Raw genomic sequence first — 26702 nt, forward strand, 5'->3', positions numbered from 1 at the left:
GATGGAGGAAATTTTCGTTAGAGTAAACTCCCGTGGTTACCACAATAAGCTAATCCATTTCCATAGCATTTTCAACGGTGACCACTGTATTCCCATTGGGAATGTTGTTGCGATCTAGTACAATTTCACGAAGATTCTTTGGAATGGTGGTGTGGACGATTTCTTCCACTTGTATTGGAATATTTTCCTCTTTGCTGCAACTTTTGCATCGTCCTCCATAGACTCTACTATCTCTTCTTCTTCATCCTCCTGGTCGTGCCACTGCACGAAAGATTTCTACATCTTCATGGAATTTTGTTGCATTCTATCGAGTATTTCACTCATATGTTCTAATTTGTCCAAAATCTTTTCTAACAACAATTGTTGTTTATTTAGTCGTACTACACCCATAACGTAGATACCAATTGTAATGAACCCGGATATTCTCCATTGTGTTGTAATAAAGAAATGTTTGATAAAATGAGTAAGAGAGTCACAATAAGAAAGAATGATAAAATGGCTATGCCTTGGAGTATTCGAGGTCCCCAATTCCTCCCAAAAGAAATAATAAACTGTTTCAAAGATAATTTCCAGATTCAAGATGCCAAACAAGGACTCCCATTTCCTCTACATATACTGGATGGAAGATGATGACCTACTTCCTAATAGCCAACTAAGGCCATGGACCAATTCTAAATAACAACAACTAAGCCCATGAGTCACTAAACAACTTAAAACAAATCAATTAAAGTAAGGATAACAACCAAGTCAGAGGCCCATCAAGCCCAGCCCAATCTTAGTTGAGTTCATAACACATGGGATGCCTTTATAGACCTACATACAATGGTAGGCCTATTATAAAATATAGAAAAACAGATGAATGCCACTTTTTATTTATTTATTTATTTTTTTCTCCCGGTTCTTCTTTTTCAAGATAGATGGATCTATCCCATACAAGCAGCAAGTAGGACGGCTACAGCAATCAGGAATGAGCCGAAGAAACCTCACTTTTCTGATCCAACGAAGTGTTGTCCCCTTTGGATAGGCTGATTGGTGCATCCATTTGCAATGTGGGCATCTCCAATGCCGGTATTTTGGGAGGTTTTACTCTCCTCGTGACTGTCATCTTCAAACCAGCTGTTGTGTGGATTGTTGCTCCTGTTGTCATCTCAACCTGCACATCCACTAACTTCAGCAACTTGACTAAAACTCAAATGAAAGATCAATCAGCCCCATCTTGGCGTGGTGGTAAAAGTTGACCCAGTTATGGATGAAAATTTCTGTCTATGCTATTGAGCTTTAATAGCTTTACCATGGAATATGGATAACGTTTTGGCTACTGGAATATTAGTTCTAACATATGTCTAAGCTGAGTATCAGATCTTATAGTCCATTCAACTCTGAGGATATGTCAAGACAAGAAGTTTAGAAATCATGGTTAAGAAAACATGCAAAATAACCAGCAGTTGACTTACAGGAGGAGCTCCTAGTGCCATTTGAAAGTTAAATCGGCGGACAAGCATTGCAAGTGCTACAACAATCTGCAAAAATATAAGGTAGAAGTTTGCACAGAACAGTAAAGTCTATAACTGATTTCTATAATAATTACTGAGATATTAAGATATCCCTATACATTGACATCATTTTTTTTTATCGTAAGAGGTGATCATCCTACAAGCATTGATGTTAAGGCAGTTTTAATAAACGTACCTCATACGAAGCAAACAAGTCACCCACGCATTTCCGCGGTCCACCACCAAAGGGCAAGTAGCTGGAAAAAGACATTATCATCCTTTTATAAATAATATGGCAAGTGACTTTTTCAATGGGAGAAAGAGTTTGCATTTTTTTTTTTTTAAAGAAAACATCCACCATTCCCCATCCCAAATGAGGTCAAAAGGAGACTAGCAAGCCTGTCAACAAATAAAGGTATCCTGGACACTAATATTTTCTCTAACCAAATTTGATTGCAAGCATGACTTTAAATAACAGTGGCCCAACCAAATGTTGGCGTGGAAGCATGGAAATAGCAACACAGAAAAGGTCCAAAACCATACTTGGAGTGGAGATCAATCCAAAACAAGAATCAACACCAAGGTCATCCTGTAAAACATTTTTTTTTTTACTTGCAAATGCAATTATAACTGAAAATGCTGTAAAACACCGCCTTAGTCTAAAAGGAAGAGATATGATAAATGACCTTATAACTCTGTGCATCATAGTGCATTGGCCACAACCATATCAACATGATTTAGAAAAAATTCATGAGGGGCAACAAAGCATTTTCACTTGACAGCATCAAACTACACCGGGTTAAAGCCGTCTTAAATTAGCAGTAATCTGAATTTCCACATTCACAGGTACTTCGATGATTTTACCGATTCAGATTTTCTACTGTTCGCATGAGAGAGTTGGTACGTGTTATGTTAAAGTGTTTTACTATTTCCCTTGTTTCAGTTTTATGTTGGTTTAAATTGGAGACAGTAATTTTACGGCTCACCCAATTTAATATCAAATGCAGACCTTTCCAGCACATGTTTACTTCCTAGACAAATATTTCTATAATACTATGTAATACCCAGATGATGTGGTTGTGAATGAATAGGAAGGTGGTGAATGGGGATACCACGTTGCTTGGAAGGGAGAAGTTCAAACCCTTTATTACTAATTCTAAGGGGCTCCAAATGTAACCTTGATTAGTCCTTCTGTAGTATGGGCCCAAATGTCACTCATGCATTCTTTGAATCGTTGCAACCAATTTTCAGTATCACTCAAAGTTGCTGCTTTAAAGTTCTTCTAACATCCAAACTCTCTCCACAAGCTGGTAGCACATCAGTTTCCAACTTTTCATCACCATAATTATCAAACGATTGATTACTTCACCTCATCTTCTACCTTCTCACCTTCAGCCAAGTGAACTCTTCCTTGTGGAAATTAAATAAAAATATGGATGGCCACTCTCACAATAATAACAGAAGCCATAATCGCTGCCACTACAGCTTAGAGGCCCAACGCTAGAACTTTTGTCACCATTCTCTGCTCGGTCAATAATTATTAAGTCATCTCATTGTGGTTGGAATTTCCAACAACTTTACCATTACAGGGACACGATTAAGCAGATTTTGAATAACAAACAACAGTAGGGTCTTGACGAACTATAGATTAGCAGTTCTTGTTGTTAAGGGCCTTCTCAGTCCAAGCTCATATCTTTGCTTCAGCGCACAAGGCATGTTTCCTTGCATCCTTAAAATTTGTGAGCCTGAAAATCCCGAAAGATAATGGGCTGTATGTCGTGCATCAGTCACATATGCCACCATGTTCATATTTCATTGCTGCAGTCCATGGAAGTGTCAGTATAAATCCAACATATAACGGACAAGCAAAAAGTTCACATCTTTCTATCTGTATCATCCTATGTGAAAAATTTTGGCAAACCTTGATCAGATTGTGCCTCAACAGGTAAGGGCCACAGACTTCAAATAACGACCAGCCTCAATTGCTGTGAACACAAAAGCCTTAAGCTCCTCTTCAAATCCATAGCATGAAACCCCCACAAAGCGATGAAAACTCCACCTGTTGCAAGACCCAATCTGATGTTATGATCACTGAGCCATCAGAATTCTCCAACTCAAGGATGGTAATTGAATATCTAAAGGTTCACAGCTGAGGGCTCCTCTCAGGTGTGATCCCCGACAAGGATATAAGGCCCTTCCAAACTGCCTGAGGGCGTTTCCGATCAACCTAGAAGAGTTATCCCCCCCCCCCCCCCCACCCCCCCCCCCCCCCCCCCCCCCCCCCCCCCCAATTCTTACCCAGAAAAATTGGAGATACAGGAAGGTCAGATGCCAAAAACACCTCTCCCCTTGTTCTGACCATAGTCCACTCTTCAATTTTTGGTACTTCTAAAGACCCCTGAACAGCATCTTCAAAATCTACTCAACCCATATCTAATTTCTCCACTTCTGTAGAGGATTGGACTCTACCACTGTGCACTCCTTATTGGCTTTATCCTTAAAATTATCAATAAAAACTGCTGCATATCATTAACAGGATGCAGTACCTGATAAACGCGGCATACAGCTTCAGGAATGGATGAAGTTTTTACGTGAACAAGGTTTTGCTATTGAATTTGAAAATTCTATCCTTGCATTGTCTCTATGATTTGATGCATTTTTCACATTCAAAGCTTATTTACAGCTTAATGATGTTTCAAATTTTGGAGGCTAGATCTTTATTTCGTCTATCATATACCCCCCTATGTTCTCTATCTTAATCTAACTGTTCTGGGTTGAAATAACACAACTGAAAATAATAAGTTGAAATATAGCAATATTAGCATATATTAAGAATATCAGAAGTAGAACTAGTTAAAATAAGAATCTTGTTTAACTTTTTACAAAAGGCAAGGTAATAGAAGGTGGAGATTAGCTAACAGCATCCCCAAACTTTGATGGCAAGGCTGATGTGATGGAATCGGAGAACTAGACAAGGAGTCGGAAAAAAGTTTTGGGTTGTTTACTGTATTGAGGAACAGAAGTTGAAGTTTGCCACACATAACCTTACAGATGTGGCCGCTGAGTGGTGGACCTCCACCAGGGAACTGATGGAGCAGGAGCTCACTGAAGGAACACCGATCACTTGGACGAGGTTCAAGCAAGTATTCAGGAACCATTTCTTCCCTAAATCTGTCAGAAGGCCAGAACAGGGGAGGAGTTTACTGATTTGAAGCAAGGAGCAATGACAAAATGGTAGTATGCCTCCAAGTTCACAAAATTGTCTCGATTTACCCCATACTTGATTCTGGATGAGTCACTAGAGGCTGAGAAGTTTGAGAGGGGACTGAATAAGTAACACCTGGAACTTTTGAGGTTTCTAATTTTGGAAAGTTAGAATTTACAATATAATTAGGGTTTCTATTTTTAGAGAATGAATTAGGGTTAGATCTAAAATTAGGCCCTCGAACCTGCGTTCATTCCTTGAGGTCAATTATATGGCACCTAGGATTATGGAGGATTAATTTTATGAAGATTTAGAAACCCACCAAGCCACTAGGCCCAAACCCACTATGACCATATAAGGATAAGCAAGCCAAGTATTATCCTTGCCAAGCCCATAGATAGCCCATGAAAGTGAGCCCACATATGTTATACCTGAAACCTTCTTGCACTACACTTCTAGTTGCAAGCTCAAGTCTAGTTCTACTCCAACCACAACTCCTAATGCAAACACAACTACTAAGGCAACCACAACTCCTACGTCAACTATGACTCCAAATCACATTCAAACACTCCATAACCCACAACACTAGGACTACTGCACCCCTTGGACTCTACACCCTCCAAACTCTATTTATAGACCCCCTATGAGAGCCTACCTACCATTACATGAGCCCTAAGCATGCCCCATCCCCCTCGAAGGCGAAGGCCACAAAATTCTCTTAAATTTTGTGCTAAAACCAAAAACCCTAAGCCCCATAACCCTTGCTACAACATTCACACCCTAAGCAAGAAGATCAAGATCCAAACAACGTAGCCAAGCCGTGTACTCCAACCCAATCTTTGGATCAAGCTCTTACTTTAGGCAAGTCTCTCTCTCTCTCTCTCTCTCTCTCTCTCTCTCTCTCTCTCTCTCTCTCCCCTTTTCTCTTTTATGATAGGTATGAAATTAGTGAAATTTAACCCCAAGGGGTTGGCCCAAGTGGTGAAGGCCTTGGTCTTGGAGGTATCACTCCCTTCAAGGTCCAAGGTTCAAAACCTCATGCGTGCAAACAATCTTTTGGGGCCACACTTCCTGGTGAAAAGCCAGCGATTTAACCAGTTCCATGTAGGGAAACTTTCGAGGGTGCGGTGCACAGGACCGGAGTTTACTCTACAGGGGTGGATCCGAAGAGCCCTGCCTTGGAGAGGTTTCCCGACATAAAAAAAAAAATGAAATTAGTGAAATTCAGATTTCATAAAGGGCTAGAAAATACACATCCTAGAATTAGGTCTTATGGCATTAGAATGCATCTTTATACATGGGATTGGACAAGCATATTTGAGAACTTAGACCCACGATTTTGATGGTTTAAAAATAGGGACAGATTTAACAAAGAGAGATAATGAGCAATTCGGGTGGCATGTAGTATAGTCCAGAAAATGGATGGATGCATTCGGGTTCAGATTATATGAACTCACATGACTAAGTGTTAATAACATGAATAGTCATAGGTTTGCTAGACAAGATTAGGTTTGAAGATCTTAGAGTAAGTAGGCATAAATTATGATGAAGAATGATGGACTAAAATGATTAAAGTGATATACCAAAAGTTAAGGGCTAATCGAATGTTTAGAACCTCAATTGGCACTCGGGTAGTCCGACAAGAGAAGCTTTGGTCTTTAAAGTGATGACATACAAGATTATAAATTGGCATGATTACATATTTATTGAATAGGTGATTGTCGATGCGCTAATTGATGTCCAGAGTTGCAAAGTAATATGATCACGCCCTTCATTGTCATGCATATTTTCCAAATTATGTAAGTAAGATGATCACGCCCTTCATTGTCACACATTTTCTAAATTATGTGAATAGCATGATCATTCCCTTATGTGTATGGTAAACGATGTTTTTAAAGTATTATGTATGTATGGCCCTTTATTGAAAGCCCCTCTTTACGTATCAAGTTATGACACGATGAAAGTGCATTTCAATGTCACATTATTATGTGTTTTACATGCATCATGATATTTTTCATTTATGATTACGATGAGCTATGTCATTATGCGTTCTACATGCATCGTGATAAGAAAGATATAAGACAAGTTATCAAAGAAGCTTTAAGAATGGCCATAAGAGATGCAGGGTACCAATGCCGTTATTGGCAGATGTGCAAGCCATGGACCTAAGCGTGGTCCACCATAGTATGTTATGATAAGTTAAGCAGTTCCCCTTATGGCTAGATGTAGTGGAACCGGTGCACAACCTTGCACATGGGGTTAAGGTGTGCTGGCCATTAAAGAAATGGAAGGACAAGTTTAATGAGAGTAAATGTTACATGTTTATGATAGTATAAGTATTAAGTATGCACATTTTTCAAGGAAACCCTCTATTTATATTATTTTCACCGCGTGATCTATTGCTTATTGAGTATTTGACTCATTTCTTTATGTTTTAAAAGTTTTAACCACCCCACGTTATGGTCAATGTGAGAAAGATGCTGCAGGATGGGACTTGACTCAAGGAGATGAAACAAAGGCCTAGGCAGTTTATGAGATATTTATTTTTATGTTTTCAGTCATTAAATTTATTTTGTTAAACACATGAGACTTGAATGATTTTCAGTAAGTGCTTCTGCTGATTCTCTTTTAAATTTTAATGAAATATGTTTTATTTTAAATTAGGGAATCTTTTATACCAGGCTTCTACGTAAATGGTTCTAAAGGTTAGTAGCATTCTGGGCCCCTAAATTTCTAAAAATGATGTTATTCTTAAACCTAGGGGGACGGTGCGTTACAAAATATGAGGATTCAGGATGAATTGATCGTCTTGAAGATTTGCTGAGTTGGTAGATAGGGCAGTAATTTTGGAGGATTTCTTGCAGAAGAAAGCTGAGATGTTTGACCAAAAGTATGTCAGCACTAGTCCATCAAGCAAAACTAAATCAAGAAACCCTAACAGATGAATGGACTGAGGCCACTTCAGGACAAGAAGCCCCAGCAGACTATTATTACTGAACAGCATGCCTCGTGGCTTAAAGTTTGGTAAAGTTCAAAATTGCCCACATTTACGTGCATCTCAGGGTGGAAAGAAGATGATGGCTCCAGCTCTTGTTTTTGCACTCATTTCAAATGGCGTAGAGATGCCCAATGAGGAAACCGTAGGTAAGATTTTCTACCTCGACTTAAATTGTCAGAATTTAATGAAAACTTAGGAATCATTAGAAATGAAGAACATTTGGAGACTCCAAGTTAGACTACGGTAGACAAAGAACATGAATGAGGCATTAACAAATTAGTAGAGACACAAAATATAAGACCACAATACACATATGATGAAAGCATGTCTTAGATTTTCCACAATTGGAGTACATGGAACCACCACACAGGAATAAAGCTGCAGGGGGAACATGAAGAGAATATGAAGGAGAAGTACGCAAATAAGGGTGATGGAATACTAGCAAATTCTGAGAAATTTTTTTTTAAGGGAGAGTTTGTAACACCCGGGCCCTAAAATTAATTAAGACAGCCTGAGAATTTATTTCAGGCCACTGGCCCATGTTTTATGCCAAGCCTCTTGGATATTTTATTTGACAAGATAGGCTTCAGTTGATAAGACAGGCCAGGCTAGTGGTGTAACCGGTCCGGTTTTGGACAAAATCTAGGACTAAACCGGTATGTACTGATTTTTCATTTTTCAAAACCAATTACGCCCCGGTTACCCTCCTAAACCGGTCCATCCAGTTTAACCGGTTTCCGGTCCGGTCCGGTCCGGTTTTCCCCTTTTTTTAAAATGTAAAAAATATATAATAAAATGTTACTTCTTATAATAAAATATTATTAATAATTTAATATATATATATTATGTTTAAAGCATATGATCAATTAAATTTTCATCTTTAAGATTAAACTTTTATTTTATAAATTATAATAATATTATTTTATATATAATTATATTAATAACATATGATCAAACAAATTACAAATATTCATATTTAAGATTAAAATTGTGTTATAATGTATAAATTATAATATGAAATTATTTCATATATGATATATAATTATATATTATATATTATATATAAAAATTTAATATATAATTATATATTATATATAAAACTTATATATATATAAATATTTTGTATAATATATAAAATTAATTTTTATATATATATATTTTTTCCAACCGGTCCGATTCCAGAAACTACGGAACCGAAACCGGACCGGTTCCGACCAGTTTTCATAATATAGGAACCGGTTCCGGATCGGACCGGTTCAAAACCGGACCAACCGGTCTGGTCCGGTCCAGTTTTCCGGTTTCCCGGTTTAAATTTACACCCCTAGGCCAGGCCCATTTAGAAATCAACTCCACCCGCCACACTCCCATCTCTGTAAGGCCTCTACAGTTTTCTTCCCCTCAAACTTCTCCCTTCCGGCTGCACTCTCCACTCTGATTCAACCTTTACAGTCCCCCTCTTCCTAAATTTCCCTTGCCCATGGCTCCGAATAAAACTGAAGACCGAAACATGCCCTTTATATATTTCATGCACACATCCTTCTCTCAAACAAAAGCATCCACCTCTAATTCCTTCTCTTCTCAAAACGGCAACTCTGTTTTACTCTGTTGCTCTCGTTGTCACTCTCTAAAATCACGTTGTACCTCTCGAGCTCTGCCTCTCATGCTCGTGTCTGCACCAACGGGAATCAGCTAGCTCCACGTCAACCAACTGTCACGCTAGGACATCCTTGCTGGTGTTTCGAACAAACACTGGTAGCGGTGAGCATTGAGCTCTCTGCCTTTTCTCTTCTTCTCCCTTTCTCTCTCTTTCTCAAGCTCTCTCTTTTCTTGTTTCTCTCTCCCACTCAGTAGCTAACAGCTCTGTTTCTGATGTTCAAGACCCGACCAGCCCAAGCTTTAACTCAAACCATCACTGTGAACAATGAAACAGGTGAGTCCTCTCTGTCTCTCACGTTATATCTCTCTTTTTGCTATCTTAATTAACAATTTTCTTTGGCTGAATACCTCCTCTTGTTCCTTCTCATTCATTAAATAGCCAAAATAGATTACAAAAATCAAAAATTCGAAATCTGACTTCCCATCCTAAAGGGATTCAAATCTTGGATAAGATATGTTTCCCATACTTATCTACTCAATCTAAATATTCAAATTACACATCATATAAATCCTATACAGCTGTACAAATCTGTCTATACCCGAAATATATAGATAAAACATAGGAATTAATTCAAATAAATATAATCCACTACCCCCCCCCCCTCTCTCCCCCTTCAAATTGATGCTGGTGTATCTACTACTAGCATCAATTTGCTAACTAGGAATTGATGCTGCTGTATAGTCATCGCTTTTGTGAATATATCAGCTACTTGAAGATCCATAGAGATATGAGGAAGAATGATAGACATAGCCTCATAGGCTTGACGAATATAGTGACAATCCACTTCAATATGTTTGGTACGCTCGTGAAATACTGGATTTGCAACAATTTGAATGGCACTAGTGTTGTCACCATGAAGAGGAGTTGGCTTGTCTTGCCAAAAACTAATCTCTTGAAGAATGCCCCACAACTACATCACCTCAGAGCAAGCTGCTAACATAGCTCTATATTCAACTTCAGTAGAGGATTTAGAAACACACTTTTGCTTCTTGCATTTCCAGGAGATGAGTGAATCTCCAAGAAAGATGCACCACCCAGCTGTAGAATGCCTAGAATCTAGGCAACCAACCCAATCGGCATCACTATAAGCCATAACTTGTAGAGAAGTGCCAGCAGGAAAAAATAACCCACGGTTAGGAGTCCCAATCAAATATTTGATAATACGACGAACAGCCACTAAATGCAAGTGCTAGGAGTGTCCATAAATTTACTGACAATATGGACAGCATATGAGATATCCGGATGTGTGATAGTGAGGTAGATTAGACTCCCAACAAGCTTCCTATATAATGTAGTATCAGAAATTAAATCACCCTCATCCTTCCGATACTTCACGTTGACTTCCATAGGAGTATCAACTGAAGTAGTCTCCCCCAACCTAGCCTACTAAACAAGGTCCTGGGTGTATTTATATTGATTAATAAATAACCCATGTGGCTGATTATGAACTTCCAGCCCCAAGAAATAAGTCAACAGTCCAAATCTTTCATATGAAAGACCTTATGAAGATGCATCTGAACCCTCTAAATAAATTCAATATCGGATCTAGTAATAACGATATTGTCCACATAGACCAACAGAAAAACAAAACCAGAATCACTCTTATGAAGGAACAAAGAAACATCATAAGCACTTTGAGTGAATTGAAACTCAAGTAAAGTATTGCGGAACTTCTCAAACCAAGCTCTTCGAGTTTGTTTTAGACTATACAATGACCTTTTCAGCTTACAAACATCATTAGCTGAGGAAAGGGACATACCAGAAGGAAGTTTCATGTAAATGTCTTCTTTTAAATCACCACGAATGAAAGCATTCTTCACATCCATCTGATGCAATCACCAAGACTGAGAAGCGGCAATGGCAAGAAGGAGACAAACAATCGTCATCTTAACAACAGGAGCAAACGTCTCATCATAATCAATCTCACATTCTTGTCTATTTCCCAAAACTACCAAACGAGCTTTATATCTCTCAAGGGACCCATTTGATCTAAGCTTCACAGAATACACCCACTTACTACCAATAGGTGTCACAGAAGAAGGACAAGACACAATATCCCAAGTGTCATTGACCGCTAGTGCATCCATTTCTACTTGCATGGCATTCCTCCAACACTCATGTTCCATAGCCTGCTTATAAGAGGAGGGAATAGCAATAGAAGAAAGTGTAGCAGACATAGAAGAATGAGATGAAAAACCATAGGGGGGTTTGGAGACTCTAGAAGTATGCCGACGAGATGGTGGATCATAAGATGTGTCAAGGGATTAATCAGGAGCCACGAGCGGATGCTCAGGAGGGGCAGAAAGAGCGGTCAGATTTGCTGGATGAGATGATTTACGCCTGGTGTAAACACAACCAGGTTTAAACCGAGCGGAAGCTGGTGTAGAAGTTGTATCCTCATTTGAAAATTTTGGCAAAACACAGAAACTAGGAGGAATAGGGTCTAGATGAGTACAAAAAAATTGTTGTTTGTCAAAGAACACCACATTGCAAGAAACTCAAATGCGTTTAGCCTGAGGATCATAACAAACAAAATCCTTCTGAAAAGAATTATACCCTAAAAAGGCACATTTGACTGATTGAGCAGAAAGTTTGTCTTTCGTGAGATGGAAGATACACAAAACAAACTCAACCAAATGAGTGCAATTGAGAATAGTATGGGGAGTGCCCAAGTAGCAAAGAATAAGGAGAAACATTGTCTAATACTGGAGTGGAGTAGGTAATCTATTAATTAAATACACAGTAGTAGAAAAAGTTTCACACCAAAAACGAGAGGGCACACCCGAATCAATTAGGAAAGCCCGGACCATATCAAGAAGATGACGATTCTTTTTTTCAGCTACTCCATTTTGTTGTGGAGTATATGGACAAGAACATTGATAAATAATTCCTTGATCTTGAAGGAACATTTGAAACTCAGTAGATATATATTCTCCTCTTGAATCGGAGCGAAGAACCTTAAGAGAGGCAGAGAATTGATTAGTGAGATAAGCCAAGAAACGCTTGAATACTGGAAATACTTCATTCTTAGTGCGAAGAAAGTAAATCCACGTAAAACGAGTATAATCATCAATAAACGTCACAAAATATTTATAACGATCATGAGATTCTACCAGGGCAATACTCCACACATCACTATGAATAACATCAAAGGCACAAGTGGCATGAGATCCTTTTGAAGGAAAAGACAAAACTTTACGTTTAGCTAACTTGCATGTATCACAATCAAAATTTAATCGATCAAGAGAATATAAATCTTTATTGCCAATTAAACCGGAAGATGACAACTTATGAAGTATGTGAGAATTGGGATGGCCCAACAGCCTATGCCAATCCTTCACACTCAAAGTACCAACATTACAAGAAAACGAAGATAAAGACTTTGACTCAATAGATTTTGAATCTAAACATAAAGGAAACAGCCGACCCTCTTTAGGACCCCTCGCGATCATCTTCCTGGTCACCTGATCTTGTACAAGACAACCAGAAGAAGTGAATGACACTCTACAATTGCTGTCAACTAATTGTCCAATAGAAATCAGATTGGTATTTAATGAAGGAGACACCAAAACATTATTTAAGGAAGGAGAAATGTCACCTACAACAATGATAGGTAGGGAACTACCATCTGCCGTGTGAAATTTAAGTGGACTAGCATACTGTGAGACATTAACAAGAGAGTGAGAGGTACTTGTCATATGATTGGTGGCACCGGAATCAAAATACCAAGGTTTAGAGGCAGATTTGGTTTTACCTGAAATACCAAAAGCTGAAAGAGCTGAGATGATAATTTGTTGGACCATTTCTGGTGTAATAGAGGTGGGATTTTGAGAAGTGGAAGCTGGAACATGAGAGGAAGTGGCCAAGGTAGAGCTGGCAGCACTAGTAGCCTCAGCAGCAGCTGAATAGGCAGTTCCTTGGCGACGTGGAGGATGTATCGGGCAATCCTTGATAATATGTCCTTGCTTCTTGCAATCGTTGCAAGTTTTCTTAGAACAATTTGCAGCGAGATGCCCATAACCTTTGCAACTATGGCATTGAGTAGTGCTCAAATCCCTCCCTTTGGTTTTTCCTTGAGCTGCAGACGCCACAGGAGCTGGAGCAGCTTGTTCCATGGTTGTTTGGGTCATCAATCTTTGCTCCTCTCGAAATCTCTCTCCCAAACACATATCAAGTGGAGGCACAGGATCTCAATTCATTAGATTAGCACGAATAAATTCAAATTCAGGCCTTAGTTTCATAAGAAATTGTGCCCGCATACTTGCTTCATGAACAGCTTGAATATCAGCCAAACTTGTTGCTGGAATTGAAGTGTATACAATATCTGTATGCTCAGCCCACAAGTTACAAAAACCAGAATAAAACTCCTCCACACAGAGAGAGCTCCTTGAGAGAAATTCGACATCTCTAGTTCGAGTTGAAATCTCCTAGCTGCATTATTCTGAGTATACAACTGCTTGAGATGATTCCACATATCACGAGCATTCTTGAATGAGCGTAAATTCAAGATAATATGGGGATCAACAGATCCAAGAATCCAAGACATGACTCGGGCATCCTTGCTTTCCCAAGAAGCCCGCTGATCTTTGTCCTCCGGTGCCACCCTACTCCCATCAATATGACCCCAAAGTTCCTTTCATTTCACCAATAGTTGAAATTGAAAAGACCACGCAGCATAATTCTTTCCATTGAATCGAACAAGAAGATAATCTCTAATTTCATAAGACATGATAGACAAGAAACCCTAGCCGCAACCCTTGAGACTAGAGAAAAAAAATAGCCGCAATTCTGGAAACAGAAAAACCCTAGCCGAGAATCTGGAAACCAGAAAAAAAAAAACCCTAGCCGAAATCTTAGAATCAGAAAAACCTAGAATTCTTGACCTTTCTCTGATACCATAACAATTTTCTTTGGCTGAATACCTCCTCTTGTTCCTTCTCATTCATTAAGTAGCCAAAAATAGATTACACAAATTAGAAATTAGAAATCTGACTTCCTATCCTAAAGGGATTCAAATCTTGGATAAGATATGTTTCCCATACTTATCTACTCAATCTAAATATTCAAATTACAAATCATATAAATCCTATACAGCTGTACAAATCTGTCTATACCCGAAATACATAGATAAAACATAGGAATTAATTCAAATAAATATAATCCACTAATATCAATCTCCATCTCACACTCCCGCTCTCTCTTGCGCTGTCTCATGACCATCTTTGCACCTAGAAAGACCAATCTTTCGCTTTGTAACTCGCCATTCTCATCCATCGGCACTGACCAGTTGAAGCCAGCTCAAACTCACAGTTCTCTCCCCTTTGCCACATAACGCCTAGCTGAAGCCCATCCTCACCCAGGCACTGGTGTTGCCCAGAACCCGTTGCCCAACCACTCTCCATATTTGGACGGTATCCAAGTCGATAAACCATCATGCCATCAAGTCTTTGTACCATATATCTCTCTCACTACCATTCTCGCTCCCTCTCCCTCTCTCCAAATTGTTCAAGTTAGCCAATAATATTTTGTGTGGCCTATTAAATGAAATTTCAGTCCATAGTTCATAGTACGCACCTGGTTAGAAATTGACGTGGTAATAAGTGTGCATTGGAATAGGTGATTACTGACCGTTAATTGCTGTTCGAAGCTACAAGGTAGATAACTACGTTTACACCCTTTGAAAGACCTATTTTTCTAAATTCCATAAGCAAATACAATCGCGCCCTTTGAAATACTTATTTTCTAAATTATCTAAGTAATAATGAACATGTCTTTATTTCTTCAGCATAAATGTTTTACTTTTTTCTCAAATCTTGTGTTTAATGATTATAATAATATAAAGCCTATTATTGATAGCTCTTTTTATGTATTCCCGTAATATCAAACATGTAAAAGGAATTGTATGTATGCTTCCACTTTGCCATAATATGTACATGTAGTAATGATTTGACTAAATGAAAGAAAGAAAAAGAAAAAGAAAAAGAAAACGAAAGCAAAGGGAAGTGATTGAATGATTGGATGCTTGCACGAATTGTATAATGACGGATAACAAATGATTGGTGACAGATCATTACTAATGGCGAATAACAGATAACGCGGTGAATGGCAATACATTGCGATACAAACGGGAGGATTACAACATAACGAAGTGAGCAGCTTCAACTAGACAGGAAATGAACAAAATTACATTTGTAAAAAAAAAAAAAAGGAAAGAAAGAAAGAAAGGTTTTAAATATACCTGAAGTTTTGGTTTGTTTCATTAGGATTGGGTCCATCTAAAGGCCATCTTTCAGGTTTAAACGTATCTGCCTCATCCCAAAGCTTTGGACTGCGATGCAGGTTCCAAACAGAAATAAAGATATCCTCACCCCTGCAAATAATTAACGAAAACAGATAAATATTTCCAAGACAGATAATTGAATAGAGAACAATGGTAATAACATCAAATAGAAAAACTCAACAGCACAAGACAACGCATGAAACAAATGGAATGTTGTTTGCAAGACTGGAATCAATTTAAGTAGGCCCTGATACCATGTTAGTAATCAAAGTATAAAAGCCTAAGCTATCAGGAAGTGGGCAAATGACATTTATCACGCGCAAAAACACATAAATGCTAACGAGAATTATGCGGCATCCAATAATGGAACAGAAGGAAGAATCTCAGCCATCAATATCTACCAACTACCAATAGAAAATAAAAACTTCAAAAGATGAGGGAGTATAAAAACTTCAATCGAATGATTTCTTGTTTGACGACTGGATGAAAATGTATAATAACTGGTAGAAATAGTATTGGCAGTGGAATTAGTAGGATATAACCTTTTTATGGGGTACTTCCCAAGGACATCATCCACAAGTGACCGACGAATTAATACAGGCGGTTGTGGGTAAAGCCTCAAGGACTACAAAGAAAGGAAGAAAAATGAAAAACAAAATGTCAATGCATGAAAGTAAAAGATTTTAAATCCAAAAATGTTGAAAGCATTCATCTTCTCACTTCATTGATTACTCGAGTTGCATACTTGAGTTTCTTCATGTCTTCAATTCTTGGAAACCGATCTCCTAAAACAGAATCAACCTAAACAATACAGTACAATTACATAATATCTCATAAACTGAAGTATATGTCACTCTTCTTGCTTATGATACAAATCTAGATGAATAAAACATTTTAAGATACCTCCTCTTGCAGCTTGGACATCACTCTAGGCTCCTGCCCAATCAAAAAGTAATGATCACCTTTACAAAGCAGCAATTTATGCAAGACATATATACTGTCCTCATATGCATAAGTATACACACATGAACACCCACCCACACACCCACCCATGCACAAACACAAACTAATATATATAGCTATCATATTTGTACCTGTTACTCAAATTACTAGTCAATCCATTTGATTTGATTGTAAGAACATAATTAGGGCAGTTGTGTGGAGCATACATGGCCATGCTTACAAACAGGAAGAAAAACATATATACATTCATGTTGCTTGAAAGCTACATTGTAGGTTCTTAATACATTAATTGTAATGGCGACTATCTGCACAAAACAATGAACATTACAAGACAGACAGACTCAACTAAATGGTTATTAGACATTTTCCTTAAGTTTTGGTTTAACCAACTATTATTTTCCATTCAGCCATTGAAACTATCTAATGAAAATTGTTGAGAAAGTATATGCTATTTTCAATATTGTAATGTTCTACTACTCCAAGAAATTTCATGTACCAAAGCTGATGTAAATTGTTCATGCACTACAAGACTTAACGAAACCTTAACATACTTTACCTTGGAGAGAAGATAAAAGGTCCACGTTAATACTGCAGCAGATGTTTCATGCCCAGCTATAAGCATTGTCATCAAGTCATCACGTAGTTGCTTGCTTGAAACCTAACAGAAAATTAGAAAAGTTTCAATCTTTTCGGCTGAAATAAAAAGATTTAAAAATCTTTTGGATCATACATCATCCCCCGATGCCAAAAGAAAGTGGAGAATACTAGGATCTTGTTCATTCACGTATTCCTCATGAAACTGTAGCTCTTCTTCATCTACCATCCTCTGCAGATGGAAACAAATAAAATAATAGTACGAAACAAGAACCGGTGAACTTAGCAGCCCAGTACGTGTAAAAAGCCGCAATTATTTTGATGAATCGCAGACTTGCCAGCATAGAACTTTGTTCAGTTTAATCGTGAATGGAATTTTAAAATATTGATAAAAAAAAATCCAATTTTTAGTGTAAGCCAAAAAAAAAAGTCAAATTGCACATTAACTCTAGTGACTTGTTTTTTTTCCTGACCTATTCATATTTTCTTCAATAGCAAGAAAAAATGCACTTCTGCAAGTACAACTGCAGTATCACAAAGAAAGTCCAAAATCATAATTTGGGAAATATTTTCTCCCCTTGCACAATACAATGTGTTTTCTAACACTGAAAGATGATATCATGAAACTCTATAATTGAGTTGTATAGTAACAGGTGTCACAAAATAAATAAGTTACTGTATTCAATTAGGATTTTATCAGCAATGAAGACATATCTGAGAAGGTAAAATGTACTTCTTAATAAAGGTGTCATACGGTTAGAAGATGGCTAAGATTCAAATAATTTTATACACGGATCTAATAACTCTTCGTATGGTTAAGTTTTAAGCATTAGAATTGACAGAATCTGTCAACTCAGTTCTTTTAGAAGGTGACATATATATATATATATATGTGCCTTTTTGGCCTTTACAACTTGATATTTAAATACATCAAGGCAGCTGTATTAGGCGCCCTATGGTTTTCAAGAATATTTGCCTTGGGCATAACATTCAAGGATGAGGCATCTCCAATTGATATATCTCAAATGTATATTAAATAAAATAGTCTTTACTTATAAAATAAATAAATCAATCAAATAGTCTCAAGTACAATGCTGTAACCCCTTGCTGAGTATATAAAGCTTGGGAAGTAAATATTGGCACTGGTTAAAAGGTAGGCACCACAGCATTACTTTTGTATGAGCAAATATGTAACAGTGCACATCCATATGAATTGGACCATTATATACTGAAACAAGTTTGTATAGCACAGAATGCTGCTCCAACAGTTGAGGACTTACCTTACATATTGCTATTAGATCATCAAGAATGTCATTAATCAATTTGAGTGCTGCAGAAACCTTTTTTTGCCGGGGTGAAATGTCTTTCCATATTGGAATCTCCCAGAATGGAATTGGAGCAACACTCCGATCTTCTGCTTCTCTCAGTACAGTGTAAACGGCCTGGGCTAGCAAAAATACAACATAAATACACATGCACACACATGAAGCATATGCATAAAAGCAACATTAATGAAAAATGAAATGAAGCAGGCAAACTAAAGCAGAAATGTACTCCAACAAACTGAAGGTAACATCGAAGGCAAAAGAGTGGACGACAAAAAAATACCTCAACTATCCCAGTATCGTTAGTTAATGAATCAAAATCATAATTAAACACTGCCTTGCCAATGATGTCCAATGTCAAACGTGAGAAAAGTGACTCCATCTCAACATCTTCCCCATCAGATGCAGCAACATCTAGCTTCTTGCAAAGCCTATCTGTAGCTTGTCCGAAGAGGTTAATCATGGCAGCCACATACTACAGATAAAAGTAAAAATAACCAAAAAAAAAAGTCAACAGCAAAACAGGTGAATGATAACAAGGTTCAATATTTCTTATTGCCTGAATCGGGCTCACCTTCCACTGAACTAAAATATTATCTTATGTATGCAATATTACTGTTAGAAATAGCCTCAAACATAGAGGCATTACAAAGGCACGTTACTTCTAACTTCTACGCCTCAGTGTAAATGACATTTTTCTTTACTTTTCTTTTCCTTTTCCATCCAGTGATAAAGCTGCTTTTTTTCTATTTTCTTTAAACCGTGTTCCTTTCCTGAAAACTAATATCTTCTTCTCTTGCTGTAACACCCCAAACTTTTAAGGTTTTTACTTTAGAAAATATTAGGAATTACCTCATAATTTGGGTTTCTATTTTTAGAAAGGAAATATGGATTAGATCTGAAATTGGGCCTTTGAGCCTATGTCCATTGCTTGAGGTTTAATTATTGGGTGTCTAGGTTTGGATCCGTCAAAATGTTTATTGATAATTTATCGGGATTAGAGACTCACCCATAGGATAAATTTGTGAATAGGCTAGCCTACATTTGGATTGAATACATTATTGGACCCACTGTCCCATATTTTATAGAAGCCTAATTTAGGTGATGGATATGCATGCCCATGAGCCCATGAGATGTCCTGCAAGCCCATTTGATATTTAGAAAATAAGTTGGCCCATGTTCAATGGATAACAGGTCCAAGAATTTGTGCAAGGACACTTCTATTGGGTAAATGGGCCAGCCCATACATTTACTACAAAGCCCATTGGCCGTTTAAGATGGCCTTCTTTTGGATTTATTGGGCCTGACCTATGAAAACTTCAAAGCCCCTTTAGTTGCGGCCTAGCCCATTTAGAAATGCACCACACCGGATTCTTACGCCCAGAAGGGCAAGAACATCCAACTCATCTGGGTAGTTGAGCACCACCCAAACACCAACCTCCTAGGCAAAAAGCTCCTTAGACAAATTGGACTTCAATCAAAACTCTCCCTCATAGTTTGAATAGGACAAGGCAGACCACTCGCTCCCAAATTCCTACTGCTCATCGGGACTCCTTCACTTCTATAGAAACAACTCATGCTCAGAGTCTCAGACCCCTTCCATCTATTCTCCTCATCATATCTCTCTCAATCCACGTTCTCTTGGGTTTTGCTTCACATTGCACTGCACCACAGCAAGCTCTCCCTCTCCTGCATGCTGTCACCCTTGCCCAGTTGCAGCAAACTATCTCTGCTTTCTCTCAAACCAGCAAGCTCAAGAACGCTACAACCTCTCTCAAATTCGCCATAAGTTCTCTCTCTGCCTCTCTGTTTTTCTTCCATCACAGCCAGCTCTCTCTGTTGCTTTCTCACTGTCCTCTCAGCCTCACACCATAGCTGCACCAGGTCACTGTCGTCTCTCTCTCTCTCTCTCCTGTTGCTTCCAAGCCCATCTCTACCTCAAGCTCGCAGCACTGTGCACGACATCAAGAACCAGTGAACCGACAACTCAGCCCTGCTGTGCCACCGTGAAGACAAGCAGAAGCCGAGCTCTACCTCACGCTCAGTCAACACCAGCCACTAGTAGCAAGTCCCATGTGTTACAGCCAACACCATCTCAGATCAACTGAAAGCAAGTCCCACCACAAAACTGTAAACTCACCCTCTCTCTCCATACAGTAACTCTCTCCTGTAAACCCTTTAGGTTTAATATTATGGGTGTAATTGTGACATGGGAAGATGACTTAGTCAAATATGTGTTACAGATGCTTATGCAGGTCAAGTTGGATTGATAATTATGGTTGATGTTTATAAGAGGGAAGAATATAATTATGTGTTACAAGCACTGTGATTTTAAGGAAAATATGTTTTTGGATGTCGGCCCTCGGGTAGTCCAATTAAGTGAAGTTCTAGTCTTTAAGTTGATGGTGCACGGAATGAGAAATTGATGTGATATTATGTGTGATGATATAGGTGATTATCGATGCACAAATTGTTGCTCGGAGTTGTAAGGTAAATACCATGATCATACCCTTGTGCGTGTGCTTGTGCGTGTGTATATTATATATATAGTGAACAATATTTTTGAAGTATTATGTTTTGTATAGCCCTTCATTGTAAGCCCCTGTTTACGAACCCAAGTTATGATGAAAGTGATTCTTGAATGTGATGTTAAGATGTGTTTTACATGCATCATGATATGTCTTCACTTATGATGTTATGACGATCTATATTATTATGTATTTTACATCCATCATGATAAGACAAGATATGAAATGAAATGAAAGCAAGTTCATGATTGAATGTATGACGCTTAAGATATGTAATGGTCTATGTTATGATATGTATGATGGTACCAATTAGAGTTGAGCAAAAATCCAAAAATCGGACTCCGCTTTGACTCCTACAAAGCAGAGTCAAGAGTCGGATTTTTTTTAATTTTTCATTTAGAGTCAGAGTCAAAGGTGTCGCCAGACCAACTCCAACTCTGATCCGATCCAACTCCAACTTTATGCTTCGACTCCGACTCCGACTTTGCCCTCCGACTCCGATATTGTACATATTTGTATTTATCTAGATATTGATCATATATACTAGTATAGTTATATAACTAGAACTTATATAGTTAAATTCAATAATATACTAATATGAGCAAATTATTATAAAATAATATACTTATACTATAATATAAATAGATTAATAACAATTTAGTATATGCAAACATCATAGTATTACTACCATACATAATCAAGTATAGAAATAAGTTAGACACTAGCATTGAAATAAGTTTAGTATAATGAGTTAATAACACATAATACTAATTTACTAGAATATAATAACATGTAATTAGACACTATAGAATAAGTCTAGTATATAAATAAATTAGACACTGGTGTAGAAATAACTAATAAGTCTAGTATAATAAGTAAATAACACATAATATTAATTTACTAAAGTATAATAACATTAAATTAGACACTAGAAATAAGTCTAGCATAGAAATAAGTTACACACTAGTAAAAAAATTTTTTCTTTTATAGGTTAGACACTAGTATAGAAATAAGTCTAATATAATAAGTTAATAACACATAATACTATAGTATAATAACATATAATTGACACTAGAAATAATATGTAATACTATAGTATGATAACATGTAATTAGACACTATAGTATAAGTAGAGTATAAAAATAAGTTAGAAATAAGTCTAGTTAAATAGCAGCGAAACAGTGGATCATTTACTTCTACATTGTGAGTTTGCAAGGACCTCATGGAATTACCATTTCAACAAAGTGGGATTAGCATGGGTTATGCTGGGGATGTGGTTGACCTACTAGCTAGTTGGAGAGGGATCACGGGGATACCACATATTGCAGCCGTGTGGAAGATGGCTCCCATTTGTCTACTTTGGTTCATTTGGATTGAAAGGACTGACCAAAATTTTGAGGATCAAGAGCGCTCCTTGGAAGAGTTTAAAGGCCAGTTTGGATCACAAACTCATCTCAACTCATCTTATCTAATCATTACAACTTTCCCAAATTCCAACACAAAATATAATAAATAATTCAATTTTTTCAAATCCCAAAATAAGAATAATATTCTAACAATATTTTATTCAACTTTCAACTTTTATCTCAACTCAACTCAACTCAGTTCAACATCCAAACGCAGCCTAAGAGTTTTTTCTAGAAGACTTTATTTATGTGGGCTATTGTTATAGACTTTAATGGTCTCAACTTTCATGATTTCCTTGTAACCGTTTCTAGTTCCTAACTAGGTGTAATCACATGTATACTTCTTGTGTACTTGGGCTATACCTATTTCTATATCAATAAAATATCTTCTTACTTATAAAAAAAAAAAAGAAATAAGTCTAATATAATAAATTAATAACATATAAATTGTAATACTACAGTATAATAACATATAACTAGATAGTAGTGCATTAGTATTTATTAATAATCAATACTAACAATTATAAAAAGTTCACAAAAAAGTATTGTTTAAAAATGGGTTAAATATGAAGCTAAAAAAAACTAAAAAAAAAATCTAAATCCGAGTCTGCTCCAACAAGTCGGAGTCGGAGTTGGAGTTGGATTTAGATTTAGGGGATTTTGACTCAAACTGGGTCGGTGCTCACCCCTAGGTACTATAAGATAAAATGGCATATTGCAATGCCAAGATAAGCACATTGGTATTACACTAGTGATTTCATCCTCATGTATGGGATCCCTAACCCGAGTCCTCAGGCAGAATCAAAATCACAAGAATTGCTAAACCCCAACTCATGGGGGTCAACAATAGGTACTAGCCAATAAGGAAAGTCAAAGATAAGTTTGATGAGTCTCGAACATGTTACATGTCTATAAGCACGTTTGTCCAGAAATCCTATGTTTAAATATGTTTACTATATGATATGTTGCTTATTGAGTATTCAACTCATTTTTGTTCTAATTTTTTAAAAACCCTAGATAATGATCAATATGAGGATGAAGTTGCAAGACAGGACTTGGGTCAATTTGAAGAGATTGAGGCCTAGATCACGATGGATTTTTTAGATTTATGCTTTTATTTATTAATAAGTTATTTTCTTAGCACAAGGATTCTTAAAAGCGTTAGTAGCATCCCTGTCCTTATGAGGGACAAGGTGTTACACTTCACATAATTTCCCATTATAATAGATAGATGACCCTTTTTCCTTTTAAAGGTAAAATGCATCCACTCATTCATATGGAGTGCACTAATCTATTTACAAACGAAGTGTGCAATATCATGCCTCATTCTTTGGCCATTCAAAACTAACTTTACATGAAGAGTAATACTAGATACAGTTCTAGGGTATGCAAGTCACATGCACTCACTTTGAAAAAAGTGGAGTCCACCATGAAAAAGTTAGCTTTTTCACGTGGATCCCAAATTTTCGAGTGCACAGGGTTTGCATACTTGAGGGCTGTATAAATCATTTCCCTCACATGAATTGTATGATTAGCTTAACAAAATTATTTGATGGAAACACTTTAATCACAAGAAAAGTTTGGTACCCAAACAACATAAAAATGAAATCAACAAATCACTTAAGTCACCTTCTGATGCAAAGATGGCACTATAGCACGTCTCCGAACACGCCATATCTCCCCATCAGCAGGGATGAGGCCCTTTCCCATGACAAATTCTAGAATTTCAGCCAAAATACCCTGACATCAAAGTGTTAAAAAGCTGCTGAGAAAGAAGAGGAGGGAGGGCTAAGAATAAGCATAAGGTTTACCTTTGAATAAGCCTTTGAGTTCTCCTTCAATATATGTTTTGAGATGGAAGGATCGGAAACTATTAGAAATGACTACAACCAACATGAAGGGGTCGATCAAAAATCCATAATGGCCATGCCCTAAATGATCAAGTCAATTCCAGACGAAATATAAATACAGATAATAACAAACCAACCTTTGGTCCAAAGTTCAACCTAAAAATTCCACCGTATCTGAGGTAAAGTTCATACAAGGGGATGAAAAAGGCCTCATTCCTAATGGCACTAATTGATCCTTTTGCCTCCGGGATCTTTGGACAATCTCCATGGTTATCAACCCAACCAAATAAAAATTCCAGCACCGCACTTGGAACCCCCAACTTCAACAAACTTTCCTTCACCACTGATGGAAACCTTGCAAAACAAAAGACAAATACATGAATACCAATCCCAAGAAGGATAACATCCACGCATTTCAAGACATACCAATCCCAAGAGAAGAAGAAGAAGAAGAAGAAGATAATCGCTTCTTTACTTAACCTATTGGTATTATGATCGTTACATATTTTCTTTTTACATACCAGAAGAAAACAATCATACACATAACTCACAAGTGAAATAAAAACTAAAGGATTCGCTGTTTCATGTGAATTTGAACATATCCAGATGAATTTTCCCCGCATTGAGTAAAATACATATCACAAGGGTGACTACGGTACGTAAATCAAAAGTATTGTGGTACAATTCAAGGTTCTTAAAAGCATACCCGGATTGCTCCACAGTGAAGTCCCCCGAGGCAATCCGGGCAGAGAGCTCTGCGTGCCGTTTTTGTTCAAGAAGCCGTTCAACGCTCTTGACACCATCGTCCACAGAGTCAGGCTCCTTCCCACTGGAAGAAGCGCAAGCGATGGTAGATAACCCACGTAAAACTGCAAAACACACACATACACACACACAAGCGAAAAAAATCTATTATTGGGATCATATATATAAAAGAAATTTGGACGGAAAAATCGTTGAAGGGGAGCAGAGCAACCTGGATGTCTTTTGGCGTTCAAAGGGGGAAATCGGGTAGTGGGATTGAACTTGCGGATACGAACAGGTTTGGTAGAGGAGGGTGCGGCTCTAAAGAGAGGAAAATTGGCAGCCATGGAGACGGACTGCCCGAAACGATAAATCCAGAGGTAGGTGGCTTTGTTAGTGAGTAACAGACTAACAGTGGCAGAGATGAACGAATTGCAATGAGAGTGCAACGAGAGTAGAAGAGTGAGTACCGGGAGAGTGATAGAGGAGGTCAGGACAGGATTTTGATGATAAAGAGCACAAAAACGTAAACGTGGGCATCTTCATCCTCTATCACCGCTAAACGATAGGGGGGAATCTCTTACACGCTACATTGTTAGATACCCAACAAACCGCCAAAACAAAATCTCACCCATCCGGAAGGTCCAGTTCTTAGGCGAACATTTCTGCTCGGAGGGAATTTTCATTTGGGGAGTACAACAACTTTTCAACCAGCTTACGATTAAAGAGTTGGGCCTCGGGAATAAAATGAGGTGAGAAATATTTAAGAGTTTGTGAAGTAGTAAAATAATTTGAGTTAAGCCTGTTTCGAGTTGTGTTAGTAGTCTTAAAAAGTATTTAAATAATCTTAAAAGCTTTTTAATAAAAAAATTAGGTTAATTTAGTGTTACATATTGAAGCACTTTAATTACAAATAAGCTAAAAGGAATGTTTGAGTCAACGTGCTTTTCGAATAATTCAAAACGTAATTCGAATTTTAAAAAGACTGTCACTGGGCGAAAATAACCATACAATTTTCAGATAACTACAACTTTCAAACTTTCAAGAATATAGTCGTAATCTTTAAAAAATCAAATAATTATAATTTCTACATTAGAAATCGCTTTTTAAATTTGTTTCTAAACAAACGTAACATATTTGAAAGTGCTTTAAACATATAGTTACTAAATAGTAAATAACTTTTTAATAGTAGAATTTATTAATTAAGTTATAAGTTATAAGTCCTAAAAGTATAAGCTATATTTCTTACTGCTATGGGTGTAAAAAAAAACCAGCGAACTGGTAAACTGGACCGGACCAGATCAAACCGGTGGGTTTGGTTCGGTATTGAGTTTGATTCGGTCCGGTACTGGTTTTATTTTTCTTAAACCGGTCAAAATCGGTCTAATTCTAATTTTTCTTTTTCTAAAACCGGATTGGACAGAACCAGACCGGTTTTATATATATATATATATTATAATTTTTTATATTGTATATAATTTTTATATATAATTATATATAAAATAGTTTTGTATGATATGATAAATTACTAATTAATATAATATTAAATTTTAAAATCTTATATTACTATAGTATATCGTATTAATAGTTATACTAATACTATATCACTATATATTATAATATACTATAATACATCACTATATTATATATTATAATATA

General features: G+C 37.1%; 1 protein-coding gene across 1 annotated transcript; it reads right to left on the bottom strand.

The window, feature by feature from the left end:
* Positions 1 to 876: 876 nt before the first annotated feature.
* LOC121259065 (protein LUTEIN DEFICIENT 5, chloroplastic) lies at positions 877 to 25689 on the bottom strand. Its single transcript, XM_041160552.1, has 16 exons — positions 25276 to 25689; positions 25006 to 25168; positions 24437 to 24653; positions 24261 to 24332; positions 24079 to 24189; positions 18799 to 18990; positions 18471 to 18632; positions 17327 to 17422; positions 17153 to 17254; positions 16537 to 16569; positions 16354 to 16434; positions 16176 to 16258; positions 15592 to 15723; positions 1690 to 1750; positions 1455 to 1520; positions 877 to 1153 (listed from the first exon to the last, which is right to left on the bottom strand). Exons 1-16 carry the CDS (start codon positions 25388 to 25390, stop codon positions 962 to 964), a joined length of 1878 nt encoding a protein of 625 aa, XP_041016486.1. The 5' UTR covers positions 25391 to 25689; the 3' UTR covers positions 877 to 961.
* Between the last annotated feature and the right edge of the window lie 1013 nt (positions 25690 to 26702).

Source organism: Juglans microcarpa x Juglans regia, chromosome 4D, assembly GCF_004785595.1.
Source record: "Juglans microcarpa x Juglans regia isolate MS1-56 chromosome 4D, Jm3101_v1.0, whole genome shotgun sequence".
NCBI classification, from domain to species: Eukaryota; Viridiplantae; Streptophyta; class Magnoliopsida; order Fagales; family Juglandaceae; genus Juglans; species Juglans microcarpa x Juglans regia.

What these genes read in the sequence shown, in the direction of transcription:
- LOC121259065 (XM_041160552.1), bottom strand. Translation starts at nt 25,390, where the DNA reads ATGGCTGCCAATTTTCCTCTCTTTAGAGCCGCACCCTCCTCTACCAAA. An exon ending in TTTTGGCATCGGGGGATGAT is followed by an intron (nt 17,255 to 17,326) that starts GTATGATCCAAA and finishes ATTTTCTGTTAG; the next exon opens with GTTTCAAGCAAGCAACTACG. An exon ending in GAAACAAACCAAAACTTCAG is followed by an intron (nt 1,751 to 15,591) that starts GTATATTTAAAA and finishes GTCTTTTTCCAG; the next exon opens with CTACTTGCCCTTTGGTGGTG.